At 36.8% G+C, this 24,979-nt stretch overlaps 1 protein-coding gene and 1 long non-coding RNA gene across 3 annotated transcripts in view; one reads left to right on the top strand and one right to left on the bottom strand.

Annotated features, from left to right (window-relative positions):
- The window catches only part of PBX3 (PBX homeobox 3), a 220,034-nt gene that overhangs the window by 46,920 nt on the left and 148,135 nt on the right, over positions 1-24,979 (bottom strand). For both annotated transcript variants that reach the window (XM_049637960.1, XM_049637970.1), the window contains exon 3: positions 10,608-10,849. In XM_049637960.1, coding sequence (XP_049493917.1) covers positions 10,608-10,849 — 242 coding nt within the window. The remainder of the gene's footprint in view (positions 1-10,607; positions 10,850-24,979) is intronic.
- The window catches only part of LOC125927585 (uncharacterized), a 77,587-nt gene that overhangs the window by 17,236 nt on the left and 35,372 nt on the right, over positions 1-24,979 (top strand). The gene's annotated exons all lie outside the window — the stretch shown is intronic.

Raw genomic sequence — 24,979 nt, 5'->3', positions numbered from 1 at the left:
AGGATATGCTCTACCAACTCCTATGGATAAGTAGGAATATATGTTTATTGTCAATACTAAGAACCTCTTATTTTCTCTGGGGTTCCACATTTATTCAACAAATGTTTACAGAAGGACTATGGAGTGCAAACTCTTCCCGATGCTATTAAGGTATAGAGAAAGGAGCAAGATGTGGACCCGGCCTTTACTATGATAAAATAAATATACAAAAAATTCTCAAACAAGGCGGTCTTTCCAAAGTGTCACAGGAAGATATGAATAAGTGTTTCCTAAGTTCCAAGGAAGGAGTGTCCTCCTGTGGAGGCAGAGATCACATCAGGCTTCACGGCACAGTGACATTTGGGCTTTAAAGAATAGGTAGGATTTTTGAAAAGTGGATAAAGATGGAAACTAGGAAGAATGCTAGGCACAAGAAAAACCACGGAAATAATATGCAGCAAGTTCAGAGGATGAGAGAGAGTATGTAGAGAAGAAGAGGGGATTCAGATCCATCCTGGCATGTAAAGGGCCTTGGACGTCAAGCATGCCAACGTCCCAGTAAAATTTAGCTATGGTGTCCGCCTTATCCATAGATATGGGCCATCCGTGGAAGATGGGTAAAGCAGCTCAACTCTTCAGGGGACGTGCAGTAGGAAAAGAAGGATCAGAGCTGGGTCTCGAGCTTCTAAGTGAACAATCCTCAGCCCTTGTTTCAGTTCACCTATATTCTTTTAGACCTATAAAACCAAGTAACGGGGCCCACGCTGAAATCTAGTACTGCTTTGGTAAATAAAGCATCAGTTTACACCCTTGAAAAAAAGAACATCTTCTGGCATTTTCATTAAAAAGGCATGACAGGAGATTCTGCATCTTACTGTACAGATGCCCCTGGTAGGGCGAGCAGACAGAACAATCATTGATCACCGCAAGACATAGTTTGAAGCTATAATAATGTCCACTTCCCTATAGATACCCTGAACATGGCTCACATATAGCACATGATGGTTTTTCTAACTGCTCATTAGAGAACTAACCTTTCAAGTAAGTTCACTGGGTGTTTCAGTTACTCTAAGCTTTTAGGGAGCTTTTCTATAAATATTTCTAAGGTGAAGTAAAATGAGTCTTGCTTATCAATGAAAGGATTTTGGGGGGGTATATCTTAGGTCTTATGCAATTTAAGTGAGCAGTGACCCTATGTTACACTTATGGGATTCTTTGGAGTGTAGAATTATGCATTGTACACAGTGGGCATCCAATAAACATCTACTGATTGGTCAGCCGTATTACAATTTGAGAGTAATGTTGATTAATATCTGTACATACATTGTCCCTGAACTATATGTGAGGGATTCTTAACTTGGAGTCCATGGATAAGTTTAGAATGTCTAGGAGTCCCTGAAATCTTATCCAAGTTGTGTGTGCCTGTGTAATACCTGAAGGGACAACTGTGGAGTTTTGTTTTCAGATTCTTAGCCAGTTTATAACTAAACAAGGCTACGAACTATTATCCTAGGTTACGACATAGTAAAATGTCAAGGAACTGTGTAGCTCTAAAACCAGAAGTTCTATCTTTAAGGAAACCAAAATAAAAACAGACTTATGACTGTCCCCCATTATATTACTTTATCTACCTTAGGCCAAACTGAAAACAAGTGGTCATCCTGACAAGAAATATATGTACTTATTTTTTCTTGTGCTTTCTCTAAAGAGATGTTCATATAATTTCAAAATGATATAACTTGACAAACTCTACCCCTCAGTTTTGTTATCAATAAAATGAAGAAAATTAGACTAGAACTATGTCCCTACACTGGGATCAGAAAGTATGTACTTCTATAGCTAGTTCCAGAGAATGTTAATACATGGTCCCAAAATATAGTATATTTGGAAAATGCAGAGTTAAGCAAAAATTTTTTAAGCTTTTTTTTTTTGCAAGACTCCTCAATACTAATAGAGCAATGTGCACAATAAATCTTCAAGGGGGAATGGTATAGCCAACTTTTCCCAAATAAATTTGGTTATAAAACCTCTTTTCTCTAGAGTAGTGCTGTCCAAAAGAAATATATCGCAAGCCACATATAAAATTTTAAAAAACCTCTCATAGCCACATTAAAAAAATAAAAAGAATCAGGTGAAATTAATTTTAAAAATATATTTTATGGGGCGCCTTGGTGGCGCAGTCGGTTAAGCGTCCGACTTCAGCCAGGTCACGATCTCACGGTCCGTGAGTTCGAGCCCCGCGTCAGGCTCTGGGCTGATGGCTCGGAGCCTGGAGCCTGTTTCCGATTCTGTCTCCCTCTCTCTCTGCCCCTCCCCTGTTCATGCTCTGTCTCTCTCTGTCCCAAAAATAAATAAAAAAAAAAACGTTGAAAAAAAAAATTAAAAAAAAAAAATTTTATTTAACCCAATATACGAAAACTATGAACATTTCAACACATAACCAATATTTAAGAAACACAGTTAGTGATGTATGTTACATTATCTCTTTTGGTTCACTTTCTAACCCGGTATGTATTTTACATTTATAGCACATCTCAACTCATACTAGCCAGATTTCAAGTGCTTGACATCTACACGTGGCTAGTGGTAACCGTACTGGACAGCACAGCTCTATAGCATCTTGGGGACCCATGTGCTAAGAAAAACTCTTTGGGAAACCGAATACTAAGTAATCTTTGATGCTTCTTTGTTTATCCTTCACCACCCTGCGTTCACACAAACACACGCAAAGAGAAAGTTTCATTTATGAATGTCCTTGGTGAAGCAAGAGAAATTATTCATCTTATTATATCCCAGCCCTTCACTAGGTCGTTAATATTCTGTGTGACAAAATGGGAAACAAACAAAAAGCAATCTACTGCATATCAACAGACAGTTACCTTGAGAAAAAGCACTTATGTGATTGTTTAAGTTGTGAGCTAAAGCTGCTTTTTTCATGGGACACCATTTTTTCTTTTTAAAGCAAAACCAACAAATTCTAATTATTCAGACTTGGGTATTTGGCAGATGCCCTCAAAAATGAACAAACTGTGCTTGTCATGTAAAGGAAAAGAGCTGACAGTAGTGTCTGTCATAATGAATTTGAGCTTTCAAGTGAAAATTAGAATTTTGGAAAACTTGCATCCACCACTGTTAGCTTAACAGTTTCTCCGTGGACTTTCTGATTAGTTTGATGTTGATACTAATAAACATATTTTGGTATTATATAATGAAATGTGTCAACACTGGAAGATATACGTAACTCAGTGAACCAATACTTTCCAAATGATCAATGCATGATGTTACAAAAATATGCATAGGCAGAAGACCCATTCCAAGTGCATATTAGACCAATGGATTTGAAAGGAACAGAGTACAAAGAGTTCATTGATATGGGTTCAGACTCTGCACTGTAACTAACCTTTAAGAAATTACAGCTTGCCGAGTTTTGGTGTAATATCAAAGAAGAAAGTCCACAGCTATCTGAAAACGCTATTACCACTCCTGCCTTTTCCAATGACATATTTGTGTGAGGCCAGATCCAGATGTTCTTTGTATTATTTCAACCACAATGACAACAGATTGACTGCAGAAGCACATTTAAGATCCAGGTGACTTCTATTGAGCCCAACATTAAAGAGTTTGCAAGAATATAAAAACAATGTCATTCTTCTCAATAGATGCTGAGGCTTTTGGGAAAATAACAGGTTTTTACAAAAATGGTATTTAGGTTAACATATAATGATTCATTATTGCTATTTTAAGATTAATGAATGAATCCTTTTAATATTTCTGAGTTTTAATTTCCATTATAATAAATGTTGACAGATATAATCCACCAAACAAAAGCTCTTGGGGGTCTCCAATAAGTTCTAAGAGTCTAGGTCTTAAGACCAAAAGGCTGGAGTACTGCGGCACTGGAGTATGGAAGCATTTGTAATTTGCACACAGAACATTGCAAATTCCTAAAAACCTAGCTTGCACATTATGGTAACATATATCTTTGACAGGGTGTACGTCTTGATAAATAATTCAAAACTCCTATGTGAATGATCCCTGAGATGCAAGCTCTCTTACGTTTTTCTCTGGCTGCATTTTAATCTCTCCAGAAAGAAAGTTTGCCTATGGTTTCTAGGAAGCATGTGAGGGGAAAAAAAGGGTTAAAAGCAAAAACTTTCTGCATCTAAAAACTCATAATTTCCTAAAACATTTGCTGAATGTCTCACAACTTATTAAGTGAACTCATCTATGAATGCAAATGCTGATTAGCAATTTGGCAATAGCCCAACATTCACAGAATTCACATAGCTTTTCTTTAAACCAGTAGTTCATACATGATTAATTAGAACATCTCATTTATGTAGTGTGCACTTTAGCTCATTACTCTAAGTAAAATTCGTTAAGTATTTACATTTAGATAATTAAAATCTGGGTACACCCTTAAGAAAGATGCATACACTTTAGGCAAAGTGATTTTTTTCCTTTATACCACTGAAAGTAAATTACAGCCTCATTTACAGCATCATCTGTACCAGTTTCAGAGCAGAGCACAGTACTGCCTCATCTTCTATTCCTTAAAAGGTATACATTTTTTAAGCAGATAAATGCAGTAAGAATGATCAAATGATTGCAGAGTTGTTTTGAAGGGCCACCCAACCACATACTAGCATCGATGCCGTTTATAATGTGGGATGCTCATTTATCACAACCTCAATCACACTTACAAGACTAGAGTATTAAAATAGACTTTGGAGAAATTTTTCATTGCCTTATTATTTTTCCAGGTGAAATTATCGGTTAAAAAAATTTCTGGTCAATGTCCACAATACAAATGTAGTAACACCTTGGTTAATTAGAATATTTAGGAAATGAGAGTTTCGACTCCTTGAATTTTCTGAGCTAAAGCAATGGCAGAAGCCTCTTTTTCTTTTAATCCAGATGTTGAAGCTATCTAGGATGCATTTTTGCTTGTGTTTTAAAACACACATTGCAAGAACATAGTTAACTGAACACAAAGTATGAAAAGATCTGCCTGATAAAAACATTTTCAATCAATTCTTATTATGAGCCTTTCTCCTTGTCATTGGTTCCCTTCTCCTTAAAAACCCAAAACCAGTTAAGGATTTGAACTATTTGGATAATGTTTTTAATGATATTTATTGGCTAGTAAAACTGTCTCCTCAATATCCATACATATTTGGTTCACACTCAAAGTTTTCAGAGTGCCGAGTTAAAGTTGTGTGGCGGTGCTTTTTTCAGTTGTGAATTCAAGACTCAATCCCTTTCTTGCCTGTAAATTCACATCAACAAATGTAAAAATATAAAATCAGACAGTGAGCAAGCACTGACTTTAGAGGAAGCTTTAAAATGGGTAAGTGATCAGATCTAACAACCGAACTGGTCTTTTGTAACCATCTAGAGAAGCTGACTGTAGTCAACAGATCATGATACCCCCATTCTAAAATCCACTTTTCAAAGAGAATAAATCTCTATTAAAAGTTATTGCCTCTCAAATTTGCATGCATCCATTTTCTAGCTGTCTTTATAACCTTGCAAGTAACTCTGGTCCAATATCATAGATTTTGTATTTATGGAATGTTTATTAAATCAACAAATTCTTCTTGTTTTGGATAAAAGTCAACACCTAAAGATTTTTCCTAATCCAAGTGGAATGAGACAAATATGTGTAAGGAGCAGCCACAAAGATGAAATATCTACTGTACCTCAACACTTCTTACCTAATTACATGATTTAGGGACCTATCTCGTAAGGGTTTCATAAGGATTATATTATACATGCTAAGGTCTGTGCACAGAGCCTAGGACGTAATTAATATTTAATAAATGGCAGTTATTGTTGACAATGAAAATGGCAATTTTACGAAATTCATATTTTGTATATGTTAGCTATTCCGCAAGCAGTCCCTACTCTGATTACCTAATACAGTTAATACAGTCAGGCCTTCCCACTTCCTGAATTATACAGACAGAAGCTGAAAACAAAAGAGTATTCACATATTAAAACAAGTCATTTGATTAATCAAGTTTGTGGTCAAAGAGACATTTGGTACATAGAGCTAATAATGCAGAAACTTGGAGGAAAAAAAGGGGAACATTCAAACACACTTTCCAGCCAAGGAAAAGACCCAGCATGAAAGCTGACAAGAAGTAAAACCTTTCCCTTGGAGCAATCGGTGACAAAGCCTTGCTTGGGAAAATGAAATATAAAGTTTCCATCAGAGAGTACCCTTTTGTCTGTCTGGCCTCTTAAGCTACACAATCTCTCATGTAATAACATCAGTATTTTTTTTAACCTGATAAAAATAAAACTCCTTTACAAGCAAAGGAGATTTTGCCAGCAAATGTAAGCACATAACGTTGAGATCCTCGACAAGCACAAGGACATGCTTTTACAATGGTTTAGGCTCCACACTCAATTTCCATTCCTCCCACGATTAAGTCCTTGCAGTCTGAAAGTCTGGTAGTAGCTAAACATTACCTGGTTAGTCTTGGGCACATTTGGTGTACATGCTTGCTTGCAGTGCTTTACCTGATTTGAGGTGAATTCAAAAGACATCTGTGAACCCGGGAAGCAGGTTCCCAGATGCTCGGGGAGGGTTGGGACCCTTACAACACTTTCGCCTTCAGCAAAAATGTATTTCAATATAATTATAGTAGATAGCTTTCAATATGTCATCTCTATTATAGCAGCTGTAAATTATGAAGTGAATTGCCTGTGTACAAGCATTTCTTCTGGTACAAGCAAAGTGGGAGAGCGGCACAGGGCATGATATATCTTTTTCTTTTTAACTGAGAACAAATGTCTAAGTCAAATTTCATTCGCAAAAACCATGTGTCCATTTCCCTTTGGAAGAGAGGTGGAGGAAGCCAGAAGACCCTCAATTCTTAAAATCAGGCTTCCCAGGACCCTAGGCTCAAGTTCATTAGGAATTCACTTATTCTAACAGTTGGGCCCTTACTTGTAAGACTATTTTTGAAAGGTAGTGTAAAAGCGTTTTTCAAAACTTGTAGCTAATCAACAAAAAGACAAAGAAGCAACCGGGTTTGTTTTTTTTTTCATAGCCAAAGAGGGAAGCAATGTACCCCAAACGAAGTGTTGTAAGACAGGAGCTGCAAACTCTGGAAAATTATATATTCCTGTTGGGTGTCAGGATCAACAAGAGAAAAGTAAAATAGTTTTGTTTCGTTTTGGGTGGTAGTAATATTCAAGAACCTTACTGTACTATATATTCTATGCCTAATATTTCAAAAGTGTGTATAAGTGAATTTAGATGGTTATCATCAAAAATCATTTTATCTGAGCCTATGTAACGAAGACATACGATCAAAGGATATTTTCTGGAGGGAAAAAAAGGACAGGATTTTAAAGACCGTACCATTCCTAAAACACACACATAAAACTGAGCCTTGTGGCTTGGATTTAATTTTGCTCAAAGTGTAGCTCTAGTCTGCTTAGCTTTGTAAATGTGGCTGTGCTTATAAGGTACTTTAATTTACTGCAGTGGTAGTGTTTGTTAATTTTATGGCAATCTAAATCTAAACAGGCTTCAGATACATTTTCATTACAGCTTCGTTGCAAAACACAGTAGAGTGAATAGCTCTAAGATTCCAATGTAGTTTATTTCTCTCAGTAAAAGACTCAACACAATTTTCTGATGAATCCACTGCCTTAACATGTATGTTCTTCCTATTTACTAACAGGCTTCTGTCACTTGGAATACCTGTGTTCACTTTTAGGAGGAAAAATATGCTTTCTGGAAAGTGATTAAGATAGTTGTTTTTTCCAGCTGTATTCTGATCCCATTCTAAATGCAAGTCCACATGGGCAAATGAGAACCAACCAGAATGTACTGAATTATTTTCCAATTCTATATAAGTAGCAAGCATAATTCAATGGAAATGGAAGGTATATTGTCAGAAATTGATTTCAATACCTGATTTGGACACTAACCAGATGTGTGACATTGGACAAACCATTTAACTTGAGTCTCATTTTCTCATCTATAAAATAGAAATTATAATGCCATCTATTTTGGAAATGCCATCCCCTCATCTCCCTTGGTTCTGCTTAGCCCTCCTAGTTGCTCCAAAGCATATCCCTAGGAGGTCTATCCCAGATAAAGCCTACAACTTGTATACCAAAAACTTGTAAAAAGCAAACAAACAAAAAAACAATTGACTATCTTCTGTTAAAACTCACTGATCTAATAACTTAGGAACTACAGGCAGAAGAGCTATAAAATCCAGCCCCAAAGACAACTCAAGAGAAATAAATGCTGCTGTGTTGTTTCTAGAACTGAAAATTCAGAACCTACAGAAGAAAATCTGTAAACTTAAATTCTGTTATTCAGCCAACCAGTCATCACACTCCATCTATTTATTTGTTCATAATACTGCAGCAATTTCATGTCTGTATTTTTCCTTCCCAAAGTGTTAAAAATGAGCAAGGAAATATATACTTAAACGGTTTTTATTAGGTTACTGAATATATTGGGAAATAAGATTCCTCATTATACTTTAAAACTCATTATTTCCCAATATGATATTTAATCCAAAAATTCCAAATATACATAGTATAGATTAACTTATGAAGAACTTGTGTGTGTTCTCAAAGGAAAAGCAAAGAAATCCCCCTGGTGACAGTGACTAATGACAGCCTCACCTAACTTCCAGCAGGGCTACAGACGAAGTTGATGTGAGGAACCATGGCAGGAGACAGTAAGGAAATCACCTTAATTTCTGAGCCAAAAAAGTCGGGCCATTTGGTCCCTAATACTATATAGATCTTTCCATGCAAGGTGACTGGTGGTATTTATTTAGTAAGTATGTATAGATGTATTTAACAAAGTTATGCGATTAAGATTATGCTACAAATTGGAATCATTTTCTTCTGTTTATGCTCAGGGCAACTTTTTCAACCATGACTTATTTTGTTTACTCTCAATTATTCATATGTCAAATCAGAAAGCTCCATTTTTTTGCATATACACACACAAGATAATTTTTCCAAAATTCTTATTTGCACATCTTCTACCAAAAATTCCTACCAACGAGACTAGAGATACAGTTTGAGACCCCAGAAAGTACTATTCAGAAAAAAAACCAAACACGTATCTTATAATATTAATTTATATTATATTTTAACATAAAGCTACATAAATTTTCTACCCTTCCTCAAAACACACTCACCTCTGGAACAGAATCCTACATTTGCTTAATGCCACCACATCCAGAATACTTGAGAAGACAATGAAAAAAATAACATATACTACTGAAACTACACAGGGAACTCAGAAAAAAATCAGTAATAAAACTGACCAGGAGACCCACATCTTACTAAAGTGTTCCGCCTTTAAGAAGTGCCTGACTGTACAGTGAAGTGTCTGTGGATGAAATGGTATGATGCCTAAGCCTTGCTTGAAAACACTCCACCAAAACCAGAACAAGGTAGGTAGGTAGGTAGGTAGGTAGGTAGGTAGGGGTGTGTGTGTGTGTGTGTGTGTGTGTGTGTGTGTGTGTGTGTGTAATAGGCAAAATAAGGTTGGCAAAATACTGACACTATTTATCTGAGTGATGGATGTCCAGGCAGTGTCTTATTCTAGGTTGGGCTCTATAAAACTGCCAATACTGTTTTTGACCTAAAAACTTGGCAATTTCACAGGATTCAACTTAATAATGTTATCTTTCTTTTTGGACACATTTTTTTTTCCTATAATAATGGTTTGTTTGTTTTTTTTTATTATCTGCTAGTGAGAATTCTTCAAACTAAACAGGATTTCAGGTTTACTAACAACTAAAATATGTTTAAAACAAACTATCAACATTTTACCTTATTTCATTGAAGCTAAGACTTAACTTCTTTTTTCCCACCTTTTAACATCTCTGAAGTTTGGAAGCATTTTATAGTCAACGGCATGTTATAGTTACTTTTCCTTGGTGGTACATAAACAGTGACACAACTTAAAATCAAAGATGCCTTAGATTCAGTGAAGTATGGTTAATGTAAGTGCTGAGAATAGCATTTTTAATCTACACTCTCTTTCTAATCAGGAATTTAGCACACAATGCCTAGTATTCCCAGCCCGAGGTTACCTAGAATTATCCTGGGAGTCTCCTCTTCAGAGAGAAAGGCCAGAGCCTGCTTGCTTTGTGACGGTTAGCTCCCTCCCCTATATTCTGGCACAATCCATAAGAATTAATTCCCAGGAGGATCTGGAGCTCACAGCATAGGAGGAAGAGTTCACTGTGCAGCGCTTCCTCTGAAAGTTGTTAAAACTCATGAACAAGGCCAGTGTGTAAATGTTAATTACCCCGAGCTTTGAAGGGCACCAAGCAGTGAGGTTAGAGGGGAAGGATGGTTGCAGGTGTGGTAGTAAGGGTGCGTGAATGTGAGCAATGGGTAAAACGAAAACAAGTGAATGGGATAAAATAGGTTCAGCTTCACCTCCGAAATCTCAAAGGGACTTCATTTCATGAATCCAGCAATTCACTTGGGTTTTTGCATTGACCTTATTTATTTTGCTCTTCGTGTTAACACCTACCCCTCACAGCCCTCAGAATTGGTTAGTGCAGTCTAATGGAAGAGCAACAGAGGGTTTGTGCAGGACTATGAGAGTGGCGGCTGCTGACCTGTTCATATTTCTCCAGTTCTGTGTGATAGATTTGTCTGATCTGGGTCAATTTGGCTCTGTAATCTGAGTGTTCAATAGAGTTATCTGAAGAACCTCCAGAGGCTGCCGCGGCTGCAGCTGCTGCCGCCGATCCCCCACCTTTCTCAGGACCTGAAACCCCTTCTGCCAAAAGCATATTGTCCAGTCTCATTAGCTGGGGGTCGGGAGGGTCCTCCTCCTGGGCTCCTCTGATGCTGAGACCTTCAAGGAAAGAGAGAGACAGAGAGAGAAGAAGCGAGAAATAGGACAAATAGTGTGAGTATTTTGTTTATTTGAGAAAATGATCAAACAACATTAGTGCACTACAATTCATGCTGAGAATTTCTTTGTTCACATTTACCAATAAGCGTGAGTATGAAAATTCTTTGAGAGAATATTTACATGCATCCTAGATTTCCTAATATTACACCCTCTCAATTTATCCTAGATTGGATTGCTGGAAAAAGGTAACTGCGGCTCAGAATATTCTAACGTCAATCTTCCCAAATTTAGATGCTTTAAGCATAAAATGGGAAGGGGGTAAAAACTTTGGGATTTTGAGAGGACAAAAATAATTCCAAGGATGTCAAACAAACACGTCTAAAGGTAGTTATTCTGTTTTTTTTTTTTTTTCTGTATGATTGGAAGAACAGAATCTAAAAATCCCATGGAATAATTCATTCACAAACTATATCCAAAAATTAGAAAATAAACAGAATTAGACGGGAGTCTCCATTGTATAATTTCAAGGGGAGAAGAGAAATTCATATGTTATGAAGTAATTAGCTATGCTTTAAAAGTATATATTATTGAAAAAAATATATATATATACTAGTGAATGAATCTGTTAAGCAATCTATGCAATCAGGACCCTAAATATAGTATTAAAAATGTACCATTGAAATGGCAATCCAGTGCTGGGCACAGTAGTCTCCATGTAATTTTGCTTTTAAATCAAGAACTTCCTAAGTGATGCCCAGTCAGCAACCTCATCTGAGAACTATAGATCACAGCTGACAATTCATAGGTTTAATCAGGTCACACAGGCTTTCTGCCAAGATGTTTTCAACAACACAGAAGACAAAGTTTTAAAATAATTATCATGGTATAAAAAGCACTGGAGTCATGACAGCTCAAAATCAGCATTTTCATTAATGTGTAACATAATCTAAAATATCCCAGCCCAATTAACCTCTGTAAATCTGTTTAAAAGCAGGTTCCCCACACTTAGTTACAAGGCATCTTGGGGAAGGGGGAGGAGGGGAGTTGGCATCTTGCATGTCGGCATTTGGATGCTGCCTTTTTCCTCTGTGCCTGTTGTTGTTTATCCACAGTGGTGCACACTCTGTGTCTAGTGTAACTTACATGACAGTAACATCTATAAGCTGCCAAGTACTCAGCTGAGCACCAGCTCCGTGATTTTATATGCTAACCTAAAACTACCATCAATTCTTTTAAGAACAGATTTCATTCCTAGATGTCCTGAATTACACCCACAGCATGACAGAGCTCTTGGTTGTCTTAACTCAAACACACAACTTTAATTTCCTCCCTCAAAACACTTTAAAGCTGTCACTTTCATTTAAAAATATACTTCAGAATAATTTCAACTGGGTAATAAAACTAACTCACAATAATTTAAAATTATATCTGGTGCCTGGTCAGAGGTAAATAAATAAGGTTTGAAAACTGTAATATACTAAGACAATAAATTCATTTAGGGAACCAGAAAGTTAGATAACTCTCTAAATAAGATAAAATCAGTATCAACATTGCTGCTAATCAAAAATAGAAAAACGTGTATTTGCTATTTCTTCCAGATCTGGCAAATACTGGTTACACTGGTATTTTTAATTTAACATCTTTGATTTTCTTTCCATCCAATTCACTTTGTTAGATGTTAAAATCTCATGGCCTTGACACACTTGTAGTTCCACATACCAAGTTTTTTGTGCATCTGGCATGCAGTGAGGACTCACTGAGCAACGTCTTATCTTACATTTGGACTCAGCTTCTAAGTTTCTCCTTCTTAAACTAAAGGTTTGCTCACACTTTCATGTGTTCATTGTTTCTTTTTTCTATTTATACAGATACTGGTGCTTCTCCAGAAAAGGTGATTTTTTTATCTGCCCTCAAGATTCCTCCAGGTTTCTAGTTTTCCACCTTGTACTTAAACATATTGATCTTTTCCCTATGGATATTTGGTGAGGTTCTTTAATAGCAGATCAACATCCACAGTCAAAATTATTACACTTCCCTGCACAAGCGTGGCAAACAACATGTTCAGTGACTTAATACACAAGGAAGCAGACTATTAGGGAGACAGAAGAAGGAAATTCATCAGGAAGAAATGCAAAAGACATGACACTTTTATACATTCCTAATATGCATTCCCAATACCACTATACCAACAGGAAGCAATCCTTAAAGTCAGTAGTAGTGGACACAAATAAAAATAATTATAAGAATGTATTTTTAGCTGGTATAATATTTCCCCCTTGTGATGAATAATATCTCTTCTAAAATCATAACTAAATCAACACTTCAGTGTTTGCCTCAAATACAGGAAAAATGTTTGAATGCAATCCTTCTGCGTTTACTTTACAAATTATGTGCATCAAATCTAATCAGAAAAATCACTTCCTAACAAAAAGTTCATACTCCTTTGGATGAAAAGTACTAAAGCACTGTATAATTAGGCAACATTGAGAAGGCTATTTATCAATACTGAAGTCATTTTCATACCTATAGTTGGAAAAGTGAATCAAATTTCTTTCTCTACTAAGCAAAGTCATGATTATGGATCTTTAAATAGTTAATATCTAGTTTCCAAAAATTATTGTTAATTTGAATATTTCTGTTCATATTACCTTACATTCAAGATTGCTATTTTATTCCTTGTCCCATCTATCTATTCACCCACTATTACTTAGCTTACTAACCTGCCAAAGTCACACATGGCTTCCAATTATAACACCTACTCCTCTGGGCACCTATAAACATTTTAATGAACCTAAATCTGCAAGGGCCAGAACGAATTTGACTGTGTAGTTACCAAAATATCTTGATATCTTCAGATTTAAAGTTGGAAAAACGGTAATTTAAAAATTGCTCATTCTTGTTTTTAATCCAAAATGCATACTAGAACATTTACAGAGATTTGTAAAGTTTTACATCTAGGTTCCTTGGTTATAACAGCATTATGAAGTTAAAAACCACCACAGCCCTATTTGCAATCTACTTATAACCACAACATTCATTTCAGTATCCCTAAGATTTAGACAAATCATACAAACACAGTAAAACATTGTTTAACAATGAACTTGGCTTTGTTATAAGCCCACAGTTTTTGCATATCTTTCAGCAAATCCTAATTAGCTGTCTTTCAACATGCTGTGCACCTGCCCCACAGATAATGGGAGAGAGCATCTGCATAGACGACTGCATTCGGAGGGCAATAAATAAATTACGGGTCAAAATTATTACAAAGCTTTCTCCGAATAAACGCATACCCTTCACAATACTAAGCTGCAGATGTGAAAAGTACCTAAAGCCCACTCAAATGGTATGATTACGGGGCTGTTTGAGTTTAATAATCTGACCGTAATTCAGGCATTTTCAACAGCTCATTAAGGGTTCATTAATATATAGGCAAGCTTTTGAATTATAAATAAGCAGATTAGAAATCTGCAGTGGCTGGATGGTACAGTAGTAGCCTCTCTAACAGAACAACTCTGTAATACAATGAAGGCTTGACCCAAGAGAATGAGGTGCAAACACAGGGCACTAACTAAGCTTCATGGTTCCCTCATTTCAAGGACCAAGCCCACTGGACCATGACAAACCTCTGTTCATCCAGGACTAAAGAGTGGCTTCAGACCATGGCTACTTCAAATGTTTTCTACACATAGCAATGAATTAGGCACGACTAAGAGCTAGCTCTACAATATTTCCAGAATCAGGGAAGGCACATTATACGTATAAGTAATGATAAATAAAAGTTATCAGATCATTTTTACTTTGTAAACAGTTCGTTATTCAGATCTGCTGAGAAACAAAAAGCTATTATGGAAACTTGAGTTGTTTGATTCCCCCACCCTACCCCACCCCCCCACCTAATGAGCATGCCATAAAACCAGATCCCAAATTATTCATAAGCTTAGGGCTCTGAAATCTCTATAATTTTGTTTTCTGATGGACTTGTTCTCGATTCATTCAACTACCACTCCAGTGTTAGCTCAGAGGAAAATGTTTTAGCAGTGACACGTAAAACGAGGCCAGATCAGATATTTTCAGCAAGCCCTGAATTCTTGGCTGCTTTGAAACCAGTCACAATGCTAATACTTTCTGTTTTCCTTACAATTTTCCATAGATTTTATTTTGTGTCTGTTATTTAAAAGTAACAAGTAGGATTATGGTCTGTGGTTTAAAGATGATTAAAGAAAATACCAACTTTGTTTTCTGTGCTTTCTGCATTTTAAATCAAGTTGGCTTCAGTTTGATATACATAACCCAAATTATAAGGAACAAAGATTAATACAGACAGGTTGCTACTTTTCCCCCCAAACGTTAAAAAAGGTAAGATATTTTTCTGTGAAATCCTTTAAATAAGAAGCAGTTTAAATATGAAACAGAAGAGCTGGAAACGAAATGAAGGTCACAAGCCCCATGGTTATAAGACCTCATTTGAAACAATCACTTTTCGTTGTGAAAAACTGGAATATAATTTGGAAACAAAGTAGAGAAAGACACTGAGAAATCCCTCAAGGCACCATTATTGAAAGTAGACTTAGGTCTGGGGGTGGAGGAGGGGAGGTTGGGGTTCTCAGACAAACAATGGGTGGACTAGAGATAAAGCTAAGGCCAAGTCCAGGGAAGGCAGACCCTTGAGTGGGGTCTGACTGACAGAAAAAGAAAAAAGAAAAAAGAAAGATCTGGAATAATATTTGCACCTGATTTCTCACTCTCCTTCTTAGGACTAAAGATGAGACTTGTAATGAAAGGGAAGAATCCTATTATTTTGTAGGTATCAGTAGAACCAACTGTAAAAACAACTAATTTTTAAAATAGTATGAGGAAATGACAGATGATATAGTTGCCTATCACAACTCACGGCCCCATGCCCATCCCACTCTAGCTCCAAATCTCCTTTTAAGCCAATGTTAGTGTCTAATCCACTGAATATGGCAGTCATATTACAAGCTAATGTCACTTTCACTCCTATTTAAGGTGACTGCGTGGTGTGTGCACGTTTTTCATGTCAGGTATATTAAATATAACACGGCAATGCACTGCACATTTCCACGCCAACCTAGTTGTCACTTTCGCTTGACTCATTCTCTATTGAGGAAAAATGCAGCACTGGGAATTTACAAGGCTTTTCAGTTAAATGGACATAAATCACAGGTTTCATTCAAACCGAATAATCACTGGCCATAAAGAGCTACTTGTCTCTTACCATATATTACAGTGAAGTTCCTGTGAGCAATAATGCAGCCATTCATGGCAAAGAAAAACAGAGCGAGACATTAAGAACTGACATGTAATCCTGTTAGGGCCCTGACGTGGAGAGTGTGGCTGACATTTTTATCATATATGTCCATTTCTATTTGGAAAATCAGAGGAATAAAAATGATTACTTCACTGCCCAAATCTACCTTCCTAAAACAGCCCACTGAGATTTGTTTACATGCTGGGAAACTGCTTACTAGAAATTCATAAATCTAAGATTTTGAAGCATTTCCCCTGATGGTTAAATTGAAGATATGACTAGAAAGATTCCCCATAATGCTTCTCCACACCTCCATTTCCTTCACTTTCAACACATAAACTGTCAATCCATCGCTTTATTACACTTCACCTTCATTATAAAGCTGTTGGCAGGATGCCTATTTCTAACATACAGCACTGATAACTTTTCTCCAAGCACTTGCTGCAAAGCCATCTCACTCAAGAAAGCAGGCAACTAATGACCTTTATTAGAGGTTCGATAGAAAGCAGCTAGATGCTATAATGACATTATTAGTATCTTGGTCTGTACAGGTACTAGACTCCCGGGCAGAACCTAGTTGTTATTTTCCTGCAGTTTCACAGATGTACTTTAAATGACAAGAGGGAAAGCACTTAAAGGTATTTCTTGAGTCGCCGGTGTTTTTCCGTGCCAGTATGAGTCCCAAGGCTATGACTCTAGCATTTCTGCATGCTCCCAGCAATGCAAATGACAATACAGAGACCACTTATAAATCAATTCTTCTCCTTGGCCACACCACACCAATCCCCACCAAATCGCAAGTTCAGATGTTTATTTTGCCAGAAATAGAGGAATGTTCTACACAAAAGCCTGATATAATAATTTACACTAAACATGTTGCTATTTGAAGCCGTCAAAAATATTGATCCTATTTACCGTATTTACCCAGTAACTGATAAAGCTATGGTACCGTTCATTTATTTGAAAACATTTACTATGCTCCTTTCTGTCGTGGGAAGGTGTGTTCATTCTGCGGGAAAAGACTTTCGAAAAATCCTTCACTTTCATTATAGTTTCTCTTTCCCCTTCAAGTCTATTTTAGCCAACTGTTTACATAAAAAGCTGAAACTACTGTTGGCTGGCAAAGGCAAATTTTGAAGACTTCCCACTTGCCAATTAGATCTTGCCTCAAGAGACAAGAAAAAGGAGTGAGCCTTGTCACTGTGAAAGTGAAGAGCAGCCAAGATGAAGGAGCAGATGGACTGTGCAATAAAAATGCAGAAAGAAGAGTTACATTTTTAAGGCACTTTTTTGTTAAATGGAGCTGCATCTTGTTGGAGCGCTTGATATATAAGCACTGTCAGCTACAGAAGAAGAGAACAGGGCTAGGGCAAGATATGAAGTATGCTGTGCTTGCATGAGACAGTGAAAAAAGGATGAAGGAAAAAACAGGCCATGTTTCTCACGCATATTAGCACAAAGGGTTACCTGTGCTCTGTTCTTAAAGGAAATTATTACAAGTGGGGAAAAAAAGGAAACGGCCATTTTCTTTTTATCTGAAGGGATAGATGTTCAAACAAAATGCTCTACTGAAAAGATTCTGAGGATTGGTAAATATGACAACTAAATTTGAAAGGAAAAAAAAAAACCCCAGCACTGTATAAAGAAAAGCAATGAGTTTCAGAATCTAAGAGGGGGGGGGAGAGAATTCTAATAACACTGGCTTTCATACCTACAGGTCTTTGTGACTAGCTATTCTGTGTGGTTACCAGTGATCTAATGTGCCTCTGATATCCTTTTAAATTTACCACGTGCCTGGGGTCTCCTCACTAGAAAATGCTGGAGTCCTGTATTTGGACTTTCATCAAAATCAATTAGTCCTCTTCTATTATGTGCATTTTCTGGACGTGCTCCTCTTCTATTAAATGCATTTTAGCATTTGTTTACACAAACTCCTACTGCATCCTTCCTTTGCCCACATCCCCACGTTCTGTCCCCTTGCCTTTTCTCCCTGCAGAATGAGATCGCCATGGCACTTTCATTTCCTGTCTTGTCAGTTAAGATCACTGCCATGCTGTGAATGGGATAACATTGCACTGTGGCGCCTGCTCCTTCTAACATAGAGGGCATCGTGTGTGCTCCACCACACAGCTGCTTTCCCCACTACTCTATTTTCTGGAAGACCGAATCTTCTAGACTTTGATAAGTTCTTCCTACACCCAGTCCACAATACAAAATGTTTCTCCCCCAAAGCAAATTTTTTGTGTCCTTTTATTTCTTATGTGCCTTTAACCTCTTATTTTACAGCTGCTAATGTGATAACCCAAAACAATGTTTGCACTTGGGTATCCTTCTATTGCTTAGCCTGAAAGTTCTCTAGGTTCAAACTTCAGCATGTTGATTAAGCATATATGTAGATGCCAAGCAGCACGCTGTGTCTTTCACATTTTCTCTCATTTGATTTGTAAATGACCTTATAGGGTAGCATACCATTATCTTCATTTATAGATGAGAAAACCAAACTTCAAAGAGGTTAAGTGACTTGCTCAAGATCATGTGGCTAGTAAACATGAAAGCAATGATTCAAACACAGACCTGCCTTCCTTTAAGTCCAGGGTTCCATTATACCTCAAACACCTGGAGGAAGAGGTAATAATATTGGATTTTAAGGTGACTTTGCAAGTACAATACAAACGAGCTACACTACTGGAGAATATACCACATTACAAGAGAATATGGAGTCACACAAGCCTGGCTTCAAATTGACTCTGTTACTTTTTAGCTGTGTTTATGGGCAAGTCTTCTAGCTCATTCTCTTTAAATATAGATACCAGCAACTCAATGAATCATTGTGGAGTTTAAATGGTATAAAATGTGCAAAAATGCCTAAAACAGTACCTGGCACATAATCATCACTTTAAAAAATAATAGGGGCGTTCACTTTAAATCACAAAGACTGAAATCTGGTTTTATTAAAGTACTACATCTCCCAAAGTCAAAGAACTATTTACAGAATTCCAAAGTATCATCTGTGATGTTGAAACATTACCAAGAGTCATGCCATACATATAAAACAATGCAGAAGTTTTACAGTCTTAAAATGTAATCTGAAACAAATCTGTCCTACAATTAAAACTTTTAAAAGAGGTTAGAGTGGAAGAGAGCCAAAGCATAAGAGACTCTTAAAAACTGAGAACAAACTGAGGGTTGATGGGGGGTGGGAGGGAGGGGAGGGTGGGTGATGGGTATTGAGGAGGGCACCTTTTGGGATGAGCACTGGGTGTTGTATGGAAACCAATTTGACAATAAACTTCATATATTGAAAAAAAAACAACAACAACTTTTATCTGACCTCTGGTAGTGTTCATACCAAATCTGATCTAGTCCACTACCAAAACTTCTTTTTTTTTTTTTAAATGTTCACTTATTTTTGAGAGGGGGGGGAGGGGGAGGGGCAGAGAGAGAGGGAGACAGACTCTGAATCAGGCTCCAGGCTTCGGAGCTGTCAGCACAGAGGCTGACTCGGGGCTTAAACTCATGAACCATGAGTTCATGACCCGAGCTGAAGTCGGCTGCTTAACCGACTGAGCCACCCAGGCGCCCCTACCAAAACTTCTGATTGAAGTTTTTCTTTTCTTCCTTTGATCTGACGTTTTTTATATATCAGAACTTCTTTGTCATAGATTGTGTTGCTGTTATTGTGCAACATATTTTAATGGTTTGTGGTTTTATTGCTTTTTGCTTTCTCAATTTTTATGACCTAAGTTATCTCTTTTCTTTTGTTCTTTCATGTTACTTTTACTCTCACATATTGCTTCCGGTGGTAGAATGGCACTTTGATGTATGTTGATGATGAAACACTCATGATTAGCAGTCTCTGGCCACACACTTCAAATAAACTCAGAAATCTAGAGAATGGCCACGTGTAGGGAACTGCATGGAAAGTAAATGGTGCTGTTTATTTGTCCTGAAATAAGGACTCTTCATCCTGTGAATTTACTCATTATCATGTTAGAACTAGCTATACTGTGTTTTGTTAAAATTAGTTAAAATTACCCAAAGTTATGCATCTTTTCTCAATTGGTGTTCTGGGAATATTTAATAAAACATTTTTGTAGATAAAATGGATGGTATCTTTTAAAACTTTACATGTAATCCATATATGATACAAAATTTTTGGTCAGAATTTGGGGAGAAAAATGGTCCTTTTTGCATTTGTTATTTTCCTCAAGTGAAAATTCTAGACCCCAGGTGAATTTAAAAATACCTGTACTAGGTTGCGTATTTTTAAGGTAATCAGTAAGCATCATTCATACACCCCTCGGGGCAGGAAGAACCCGGCCCCTATCAGATCATTAACCTTATGCTTATCTTTGTATTCAGCTCCTTTGCTTTTGCTGCGGCCATCTTCTTTCTCTTTTCTCTAAAATGTTCACAAGTGAATGTAAAAATTACAGTCAGTCGACTTCATTATGAACAGCAGACACCCACTTGTTCCCTCTTTCCCCTCATAGGAAGAAATGCCCGCTTCATTGTTTCTGTAATGCTGAATGATCTTGATGCGCAGGCACTGCTCAAAAGAGCATGTTAGTAAACACGGCATGAGGGTCATTGGCATTCTCCGTGCGTTCCAATGTAACAGCACGGCGTAAAGTTTTATCTGTATTATTATAAAGGACGCAGGCTCAGTTTTATTGAAAAGGCTTTGTGAAGCATGGCATGATTATAGGAAACATGAACTTTACTGGACTTTCCATAGGATGTTACTTTTAAGTGTGCTGGCTCTTTAATATAAATATAGCATCTAATTAATGACTGAAGATGGGTTCTAGATTTTTACCAACTATCCATCTATATGCATCTCTCTTAAGGAGTCTACATTTTGCTGTAACTACTGTAGATGCTTCAGTCAATGATGAACTTCGAGAAGGATATTTGTGCTTCTCATGGTTGTATCACATCCATCACTCTCTTCCATTAAAAACCATGTAAGTGTCTGAAAAGCACGGCCACCCACATGGAATGCAGAGGACAATGGCAGAAAAGCCTGAAAGCATCCTCCGAGCAGCAAATCACACAAACAAGACCTCTGCTAATAATGCATTCATTTACTCATAAATAATCAAAGTAGCATATTTTTGAAATACAAATTACAAAAAGAGGCTGGCTTGACTCATAAAACCCAACATTCTAGTATAAATTTATTGATATTTTTCCCACAAACCATCTATTTTCTAGTAACCTATTAAATAAAAGCTTAACCAAAAAGAATCTATTTATATCTGGATCTGTATCTATATGCCATTAACTCTTTAAGCAAATAACCTACAGCAAAAATATCCAAAGACATTAAAAAAAAAAAGAAGAAAAAACAACAACACAAAAAAACCTTAACTCCTCAAAGCATATTCTAGATTTTGAAATCATAGAGATTTAATCCCTTCCTGAAACTGAAGTGAGTCAAATTCACTACAAAGACATATCAAAATCAAGGTGGACTGAAAATAACAGCAATTAAATAGAGTATTGCTCATTAGAACAATTAAAAACATTTTGCCTCTAGAGATGAAAAAAAATTTTTTTTTCCAGTTTAGGGGAATGGGGGGCATAAAGAGTGAGATGGGGCATATACAAATGGGCATATAAACAATTAATTAGTAAAGTCAATTTAAGGAGGATGAATATTAAGATCCTTCTGAAAAGCACCATAACATAATTACAATCAGGTTTTTTTCCACTTACTTAGAGGGCAATGTGTAAATGCACATTTCCCCCCATTGCCTACTTATGAAAAAAATGTTTATTATTCAACCCACTTCTCTGCAGAGGAGATACATATGCACTAATATAAACATGATTGTGGATTTATATTAACAGTATATAGATTTCAAAATTGCCTAAAGAAACCTGATTTTGAACTGGGTGCTTTAGGTGGTAAACCATGGAAATGTCAACTTTGATTTGAGCTAACAAAAAGGAATTTAGAGGATGGATAAGCTCCAGGACCTTTGAATTAAATGAAAGACCAGAACACTCCACAGAATGTCTGCAATAACAGTCTCTACAGAAAATTATGAGGAACTACATAAATCCACCCTCTTCCTCTTCACACAGGCTCATTAAAGCTGTACTGACTCTCTGGGCAGCTATAATTCTGCTGACTGATACCCTGGAATCACCCTGTCAATACCCAGTGGTGTGCTGCCTCTCCAACTATCTCTGCCCCTAATATTCCTCTCTTTGATGGGATTTGCTGACCTTTAATCTGATGCTAGTTTACTCTCATCACTGAAGTGTAAGTCGGAGAGCAATAAAACGGCAACCTCACTGATTCAAAAGGGAGAGCTAAAGCCTGCTAACTGTGAATCTAACCTTTCGTAATGGCTCGCTCTTAAAGGAGGAAGCATGAAGTGGAAGGCAGCTAAAACAAACAATGTGTAATGCTGAGCACAAGATTTATTAGAATCCCTTTTGCATGGGTATTACAAGAGGACATCAGGGCCGTAAACAAGAGATACACAAATATTTGCAAGGGAGACAGAAGTCTTGGTCAGAATACCCTTCCGTGCCAATACACATCTGAACAAGAACCGTGCTCCGGGAGATCAAGCAGGGTTAGATGAACGAAAAAGCCTGGGATTACTCCAGGTGGATGCAAACAATACCAGAGTAATAAAATCATCATTAAAAATAAGATGTTTTTCTGTGATGAAGTACCAGACTATAATGACTGAACACCAAAAACTCACATTCATAATGGGTCCCTGGAAATTGAAAGAGCTTGTGGAAATTAAATGCTTCCAAATAATTTTCAGTGTAATATCAAAGGAAGGTTAATAAGACCTCGCACATACTGAGTGCTTCCTGGGTGCCAGGCACTGATCCAAGTGCTTTACCTGTGTTAACTCATTTAGCGATCCCAACAATCCAAAGAGGGAGGTACTATTATTATGCCCACTTTTACTATCATAAAACTGAGGCGCACCCCAGCGGTGAAAGCCCACGCATATGGTCACACAGCTAGATGGCAAAAGAGCCAAGATTTGAACCTAGACACTCTAGCTTTACAGCCTGAACTCTTCACCTCCTCTTGCACATACTATTTTTAACAGAATCTAAAATACAGAGTAACTTCCTACCAGGAACATTCACTTCTATTTTATTTTTGTATTTTTAAAAGTTGGTTCTGGGTCATTTGAAAAACGTCTTCACCATAAGACCCTTTGTTCATTTGTGAATACTCATTCTTCATCAATGTTTTTTGTTTTATATGAAACAGTGATTTTGAAGAAATAAAAATAATATTATATAAATAACACTGTATTGTCAATTTTATATTTCTCCAAATTAATCTTTTAAAGATGATCACCGGGGCATATTTTCCAAAAATTTTGTCAATTAGGAAGACACAAGCAACCATTAAGTCAAAAGTTGATGGGGCGCCTGGGTGGCTCAGTCGGTTGAGCGTCCGACTTCGGCTCAGGTCATGATCTCGGGGTCTGTGAGTTTGAGCCCCGAGTCGGGCTCTGTGCTGACAACTCGGAGCCTGGAGCCTGCTTTGGATTCTGTGCCTCCCTCTCTCTCTCTCTGCCCCTCCCCCCCCCCCCCATGCTCTGTCTCTCTCTGTCTCAGAAATAAACATTAAAAAAATAATAATAAATAAATAAATCAAAAGTTGAAGTAATAAAGTTCAAATATTTAATATTTTCAAACTGTATTTATACAAAAAACAATGTAAATTATTCCATAAATAGCAGCAAATGTGGGCCTCTTTTACATGATCTGAAACTGGCATCCAGTTTTTATGACTGATCTCCTGAGATTTCAACTATTTGGCCAACAAGTTTGAAGAGCCATTGCCTGAATCACAAATCTGTATAGATAGACTGGTTTCATATCAACTAGTGGCGCTAATAGAACAAAGCTACTCTTCACTTGCTTACACAAAGACTGAGTGTCTTCCATTATAAATTAATCTGGTAAACAAAAAAAGAAGGATCTTTCAGGTTGCAAAACACATGAATCTATATAAAATATACACTAAATGCCAGAGCGTAAACAAAGCGGAAGTTATTGCATAACAAATCTCTTCCGATCCTCCTGGGGAAAACAGAGTCTGACAGTATTAGGTTCTAACAGGTGCAGATAGCAGAAGAATTACTTATTCATTCTACCAGAAAGAAAAAGGATAATAAAAAGCATAATTTAATTTATAATTTATGTTTACAAGTGTTATTTTTAAGAGTTACAGTCTGCTTTGCAGATTACTTGGTCTGGTTCAAGTTGACATGTTGCATCATAGAACAAGCCTGAAGGGTCTTCACAACATGTACAGTAATTAACACGTCATTAACACATTAACTAATACACATTCAACATCATCAATGTTAATAGCATAATAATTAACTTGTTGTACATAGCACATAACACCCCCTGGCACTTTTCAAAATAAATTTGGAAATGCATACTTCCAAATATTTTAAAAGGTAGCAATTCATATTGAAATACTTTCATCAATAAACATTTTTATAGTTGTGTATGTGTGTTGTGTGTGTATTTTTTAAATGAGGCATATTTAGTGATGCTACAAATTAAATCTGTATCTGATTCAAACTGTACTGGTACGAAAATATGAAGAACAAAGACGAGGCTTACTCTCTGAAAGAACTAGTAATACATTAAAAATTTAATACTTGGCAGGTCAAATCTGGATACTCCCTGCAGAAGACAACCAATATTAATGAATCAGACTACAGAGTCATTGTCTGAGATCCCAAAGGAAACAATAATGCGAGTACAACAAATTCTTCGTAGAAGAGAAAATCCTGCAAAACTACTTAATAGAATATCACTGGTCAATGTCCTGATCATATATACGTTAA

This window comes from Panthera uncia, chromosome D4, assembly GCF_023721935.1.
Source record: "Panthera uncia isolate 11264 chromosome D4, Puncia_PCG_1.0, whole genome shotgun sequence".
In the NCBI taxonomy this organism is placed as follows: domain Eukaryota; kingdom Metazoa; phylum Chordata; class Mammalia; order Carnivora; family Felidae; genus Panthera; species Panthera uncia.
Note: the sequence above shows the minus strand (reverse complement) of the source record. Positions and strands in the feature narration are given on the sequence as shown.